This window comes from Rattus norvegicus, chromosome 19 (genome assembly GCF_036323735.1).
Source record: "Rattus norvegicus strain BN/NHsdMcwi chromosome 19, GRCr8, whole genome shotgun sequence".
Taxonomy (NCBI): domain Eukaryota; kingdom Metazoa; phylum Chordata; class Mammalia; order Rodentia; family Muridae; genus Rattus; species Rattus norvegicus.
The window spans coordinates 10,973,545-10,980,546 of record NC_086037.1 but is presented as its reverse complement, the minus strand read 5'-3'; the positions used below and the strand labels follow the sequence as shown (position 1 = coordinate 10,980,546).

At 42.8% G+C, this 7,002-nt stretch overlaps 1 protein-coding gene across 2 annotated transcripts in view; it reads left to right on the top strand.

Annotated features, from left to right (window-relative positions):
* Positions 1 to 27: 27 nt before the first annotated feature.
* Positions 28 to 7,002, top strand: part of Ogfod1 (2-oxoglutarate and iron-dependent oxygenase domain containing 1) — a 29,570-nt gene continuing 22,595 nt past the window's right edge. The window contains exons 1-2 of one of the 2 annotated variants that reach the window (NM_001107411.3): positions 28 to 217; positions 1,753 to 1,898. In NM_001107411.3, coding sequence (NP_001100881.1) covers positions 64 to 217; positions 1,753 to 1,898 — 300 coding nt within the window. In that variant the 5' untranslated portion in view covers positions 28 to 63. Of the gene's footprint in view, positions 218 to 785; positions 808 to 1,752; positions 1,899 to 7,002 lie in introns of those variants that run through there. The other variant, XM_063277995.1, reaches the window with a different exon arrangement.

The following is a 7,002-nucleotide window of genomic DNA, read 5'->3' as shown; positions in this document are numbered from 1 at the left end:
TGTAGTTTCTGGAGGGAAGTAGCGTCCTGACTTCCTCGGCGTGGGTCTGTGCATGGTGAGAAGATGAACGGGAAACGGCCGGCAGATCCCGGCCCAGCGCGGCCAATGAAGAAGGGAAAGAAGCAGGTAGCGGCAGAATTTTCGGACGCTGTCACTGAAGAAATCCTGAGGAAGCAGGTGGCCGAGGCCTGGAGCTGCCGGACGCCGTTCAGTCATGGTAATGGGCTGCTGTGAGGGAGGCGCAGCGGTGAGAAGAGATGTGGGGAGGATCGCTTCGCAACCACCTCCGACCCCGGAGCCGACTGCTGCTCGATTCATTCCAAATTCTGCTTGATTTGACAAGCCTAGGGAGGAAAATAAATATAAATTCCCGACAGTGTGAGGAAGTGGGAGACATGTAGACTGGGTGTTGAATTCTAGAATCAGAGGTCACTCATAGAATCCCTCTGTTGATTGATTGTGCGTCAATGGACAATGCATATAACTTTGCTTAAGGGTCAGTTTCTTCTTTTATAAAACGGAATCGTTAATAGTACTCCCCCTCTGGAAGATAGGATTGACAAACTAATGCTTGTTGACATTCATAAATGTTTCCCTGAGAACCAGTAAATAGCTAGCGAGGATCACTCTCCGCTATTACATGGCCATCTAACCCACGCTGGTGTTGAGAGCTGTCAGAAAAGCCAGCACCTGGATTTAACCAGTTTTCACATGCCTTGGGACGCACAAAACGAGCATGTCTCGAAAGGAACCATCGTTCCAGACATAGCTACAAGTTATTACCTTATACAATGTGAATCTTGCTGGGTGCGTCTTGAATTTTCCCAGACTTGCCGGTTGTTTGTTTCATTTGAGTGTTTAAAGAGGCAAACCTTGGGCGCTCAGGATGCAGACAGAAAGATGATTCATAAAATGCAGGCTCTGGCTACTCAGGGACTTCTCAGTTTCCTTGTCTGTTGCATAGGCATAGTGACTGTATTATCTGTTCCTCCGTTGTAAAGAATGTAAATGAATTAATGCTTGTAAGACAACACTGGGTCAGGCTCTTAGTAGGTCAGGATTATGAGTATCAATTGTTACTCATAATCTAGTGGAAGTGAAATCAATAGAAGAAGTTAAAAACCAACTGATTTTTTTTTTAAACTGTATTCGTCCCACCCCCAGAAACTTGGGGAAAGAAAGGGCAGGATTAAAGAGAAATGACCAGCCCGTTTTGCTACTCTTGTTTAATTTGCTATTCTTGTTTTACTTCACTCTGGATAGAATGAGTTAATCTAAAATGTGGGGCTGAGGAGGTGGTTAAGAGCACTCACTGTTCTAGAAGTCCTGAGTTCAATTCCCAGTAACCACATGGTGACTCACATCTGTAATGGGATTTGATGCCCTCTTCTGGTGTAGTAGAGAGTGACAGTGTACTACTCATGTACATAGAACAAATAAATAAATCTTTTTTTAAAAGGAATCAAAGTGCATTTGATGCAAGAATCAGTAAACTAAATAACTTAAAACAAAAACCAAGAGCTTCCATTGGTGTTGTCCCTTCCACTAAAGCCTAACTTGGAGGTACAGTATCTGAGAGCAATAGTTTTGAATGAGTAAAGCGATGATGTAATGCACAGTTCTTCACGAATCTTAGGCTTTACATATTAGGCTACCAAAACTTCATGCTGCTCTCTTTTTGTATTCTGTTACGCTACTTGGTGGTCAAACGTACAGAACTATTTTCAAAACGTACTATTTTCCTTCCAACAGAAGCAATTGCCTTGGACATGGATCCTTTTCTTCACTGTGTGATCCCAAACTTCATCCAAAGCCAAGACTTCCTGGAAGGACTTCAGAAAGAACTCTTGAGCCTGGACTTCCATGAAAAGTACAATGATTTATATAAGTTCCAGCAGGTATTTATTCCTATTACGTTCATTGGCTCTTCCTCCTCAGAAATCCCTTAGCCATAAAATCATCCACTAGTGGTGGCTGCAGAGGTAGCTTAGTGGTTAAGAACAGTAACTGCTCTTCCAGAGGACCCAGGTTCAGTTCCTAGCACAGACATCAGGGGATTCATGAACCTCTAAAATCACCCACAGACAGATATACATACATCCATACTATTTATTTATTTATTTAGACTCAGGCTCTAGATTAGGTTTGCTTTCAAGCATCTTCACCTTGGCCTTGTTGAACATTCCTTTAACATGACCTTATTTATTTATTTATTTATTTATTTATTTATTTATTTATACTCCGGTTCTAGATTAGGTTTGCTTTCAAGCATCTTCACCTTGGCCTTGTTGAACATTCCTTTAACATGACCTTACTGAGTGTTAGCTATGTATTAATTGCTGTGATGGTTATAAGGGAGATTTTTGACAGGTTCTGCCCTCTAACATCTTTAGTAATAGAGATGATAGTGACAGAAATGCTTCAAGCTAGCAAGTGGGCCATAAACAAAGGGATGGCGTATACTCGGGCAGTGGCATGGTAAAGATATATCGCCATTCGAACTCGAGTTCATGTCTTTGCTTTTGTGACATATAGCAGTTATAGTATTCTACATTGCAGTATATCCAGTATGAAGGGAAAATTATGCTTTTCCTTTGGAGAGTAGGAATGCTGTTTTGATCCCAACACTACGAGTACACTAAGCTCATACTCTACTACTGAGTTTTACCCCCAATTTTCCATTCTTTTTTGGTGGACAGTATAATTTAGCAGAAGGGGCCATCTTGAAATCAAAATGTTGTTTTTCTACTCTTAGAAGTCAGGCCTGTCTAGCACAAAAGTACAAGTAATTGGTTCCCTCAGTATGGAGTCATCTTCAATACATTGATCACTCATAAACTCTCTAGGCCATCAGGGTTGGCAAATTCAAAAGGGGGCTGGAGAGCTGGCTCAGTAGTTAAGCACCCTGGCTGCTCTTTCAGAGGACCTGCCTTCCAGTCACAGCACCTTCATGGTTGCCCCCACCCATCTATAACTCCAGCCCCAGGGAATTCAGCACCCTTTTCTGGCCTCCAAGGACACCACGTGATGTACACACGTACATGTACAATAAAATGAGGAAGCAGATGAAGAATTATCTCTGCTTTCTTTGCATTTCCCCTTTGATTTTATCTGGAGTAAGAGAGAGACTAACATCTTATTCTTTTACACTATAGCTGGCCATCCGCTCAGATCCTATCCCACTCCAATTTGTAGACCTCGTACGCACGATTGAATTACCCAACCTAAATACTCACATGAGGAAATGCTCAGAAATTCTAATGAAAATCATATTTTTATCCAAGTAAAGTTTATGAGGTTAATGAAGACCCACGGTTACCTGCTGTTATAATTGTATCAACTTTTCAACCCTAAGCAATGCAATGTCTAATTACTAAATTGAGAGTGTGTATGTGTGTGTGTGTGTGTGTGTGTGCGCGCGCAGCGATGTAACTGTGCATATGTGCCTTTTATCAGGCACTAACCACCTTCATTTTTAATCAGTTTCTTATTGGCCTGAAGCTCATCATCAAGCAGGCCAGGCTGGCTGACCAAAGAGCTTAGCACTGAACTTGTAAGCACATTGCCACCCAGCTTCTCTGTAGGTTCTGGGGATTGAACCTAAATCCTTGTGCTTGTCAGGCAACCGTTGTAACGACTGAGCTATCTCCTCAACCCCAGAATCGTTTTTATTTGATGCCGTTCAACAAAAGAAAGTATTTTGTTAATATGAAATCGGAATGAGCAAAAAAACAAAAACAAACAAAAAAAGGCAGTGGGTGATTAAAAAAGAGAGAGAGAGAGAAAACTATTGCCTATTATAAACTCTTTTTACCTTGCTCACTTTGGGGCAGGATCTCTTTACCTGTATACTTCTTTTCATGTGCTGTAAATTTAGCAGATAATTAATTGGGTCTCTGACCTATTCTGACATGTAATGTGTGATGGTTTGTATATGCCCAGCCCAGGGAGTGGCCCTGTTTGAGTAGGTGTGGCCTCTTTTGAGTAGGCATAGCACTGTGGGTGTGGGCGTGGGCTTTAAGACCCTCAGCCTAGCTGTCTGAAAGCCAGTATTCTGCTAGCAGCCTTCAGAAGAAGTAAAACTCTCAGCTCCTCCAACACTGTGCCTCCCTGGATGCTGCCATGCTTCCTGCTTTGATGATAATGGACTGGATCTCTGAACCTATAAGCTAGCCCCAATTAAATGTTGTCCTTATAAGAGTTGCCTTAGTCATGGTGTCTGTTCACGGCAGTAAAACCCTAACTAAGGCCTAATTCACCTGCCATTAGGATTCGTGTAATATCTGTCTATTCTAAGCATTGCCAAGTGAATACTTTATGACAGTCCAAGGGTCTCAGTCATGAAGTTCTCGTCAGCGCCCTGTGAGGGAAACGTACTACTGTTCCTGTTTTACAGATAGAAAGCTATATGTCCGTTTTTGTTTTTTTTTTTTTAAGATTTATTTATTTTTATTTATTTATTTATTTTTAGTATAGAACAGAGTTTATTCAGGGCATGGGGAGAGGAGTTGAGAGGGTAGTAGAGGCAGAAAAAGGCAAAGAGAGAGAGAAGAGGAGTAGAGGCCAGCCATGAGCACGTGGAGAGAGGAGGAGACAGAATGGGGAGAGAATGGAGGCAGGAAGGCAAGAGCAAGAGTGGAGCAAGAGTTAAAGATTTATTTTATATGTGTGAGCACACTGTCACTGTCTTCAGAACACCAGACGAGGGCACTGGATCCCATTACAGATGGTCGTGAGCCACCATCTGGTTGCTGGGGAATTGAACTGGGGTCCTCTGGAAGAGCAGTCAGTGCTCTTAACCACTGAGCCATCTCTCCAGCCCAGGCAGAAAGTATTCTTTTTTGTTTGTTTTGTTTTGTTTTTCAAGATAGGGTTTCTCTGTGTAACCTTGGCTGTCCTGGAACTCACTCTTTAGACCAGACTAGCCTCGAAGTCACACAGATCAGCCTGCTTGATGGTTGGGAGTAAAGGTGCATGACATCACCGCCTGGCCAGAAAGCATTCTTTTTTTTTTTTTTTTTTTTTTTCGGAGCTGGGGACCGAACCCAGGGCCTTGCGTTTGCTAGGCAAGTGCTCTACCACTGAGCTAAGTCCCCAACCCCCAACCAGAAAGCATTCTTAAGATGTATTTATTTATTATATATGAGTACAATGTAGCTGACTTCAGACACACCAGAAGAGGGCATCAGATTCCATTACAGATGGTTGTGAGCCACCATGTGGTTGCTGGGATTTGAACTCAGGACCTCTGGAAGAACAGTCATTGCTCTTAACCACTGAGCCATCTCTCCAGCCCCTGCTACATCCATTTTTCCTTCACTTCTAGAAGCAACACTTTCCTTCTTCCTTCACTTCTTTAAAGTAGCAACAGTAACAGAAACACGTTGGGCTTTTTTTTTTCTTTTTTTTTAATTAAAAGATTTTCAATCAAATGAAAATGTAAAAGCTCTTGAGCTAACTTCCCCTTCTGCGTCCATCCTGGTTTTTTGTTTTTTTGTTTTTTGTTTTTGTTCGCTCACTTGTTTGGAAGTTAGTTTGATTTGGTGTGATCTGTTTGTTTTGAGACTAGGTCTCTAGATAGAGCCAGGGCTAGCCCTCAAACTGACACTCCTCCTGCCTGTACCCCCAGAGTAGGGAGGGTCCAGGCCTGTGACATCATACCACTGACACCGTTCTTCTAACTCTCCTCCTGTCAGCACACTCTATTGCACTTTTGACTTTACTGCTCCACTAAAACTATACCTATTGAGACACTCCGCCTCCACATTTGTAAATACTGTCATCACCTGGCGTTCTTTGTCCTTTAATGAGGCCGAAACATACACACTATGCTACGAAGGCAGGTATTTCTCCATCTCTCAGAAGCATTCGCACTCCTTCCTGGAAACACATTTCTCCTCTCCTTTCAGGGTACCATAATGACTTAGTTATTTTTCTGTTACTGTGAAGAGACACTGTGGCCAGAGCAGCTTATAGAAGAAAGCATTTAATGAACACACACAATTGCAGAGGGTTAGCAGTCCGTGACCATCATGGTAAGAAGCACGGCAGTGGGCAGATAAGCATGATTCCAGAGCCACAGCTGAGAATTCAAATCACTCACAAGCACTAGGCAGAGAGCTGTAACTAGAAGTCCCGTGAGCTTTGACATCACAGCCCACCCCCAGTGACACACCTCCTCCAAGACCACACCTCCTGTTCCTCCCTAGTAACCCACCAGTGGGGAACCAAGCATTTAAATATATAAGGATGGCAGCCATTCTCATTCAAACCACCACAAATACTCCCTTAATTTTTCTTCTTATTGTAGAGCACTTTTTCTTAGTTTCCTTTGCTGGGTTTTCCCCCTTACAACCACCATTTTTTATTTTAATTAGTATCATGAGGGGAGGCATGGTGGGACGACCGTCAGAGGACGACTCTGGGGCCGCGACTCCTTCTAGTTTTACATGGGTTCCAGGTGCAAACTCGGTCAGCAGATTTTCACACAAGCACCTTTACACACTTAGCCATCTCACCGGCTCACATAACCAACTTCCTAATGACAGAGTCCTTCTTAACGCCATACTAATCAAGAGTTTGATCTCTGAATTAAGATCGAATACAGATTTCCATGGAGCCTCATAGCTTTCTGTCTGTTCTTGGAAGTCTTATAGGAGTCTCAGGGTTAGAACCAACACTAATCGTCTTCAACTGATCCTGCCATTCCTCTTGATCTCAGTTCTTAACTCCCGGTTCACTCCTCGTGTCCTGTCCACCAAGGACATCCTTCACTGCATCCCAAAACACTTCCTACACTTCCACCATCAACAGAGTTCGCCTCGTCCAAGCTGTCTCTCTCACTATAGTTACTGTATCGGTGTACTAGCCAGTCTCCTGGCTTCACATACCTATGTGTCACCATTTTCTTCCTTTTTATAAGTGGATTCAAGAGAGTTAGAAAGTTAGTCAAAACTTGCTCACAAATGTTCACAGAAGGACCATTTATAGTAGTTGTAAAGT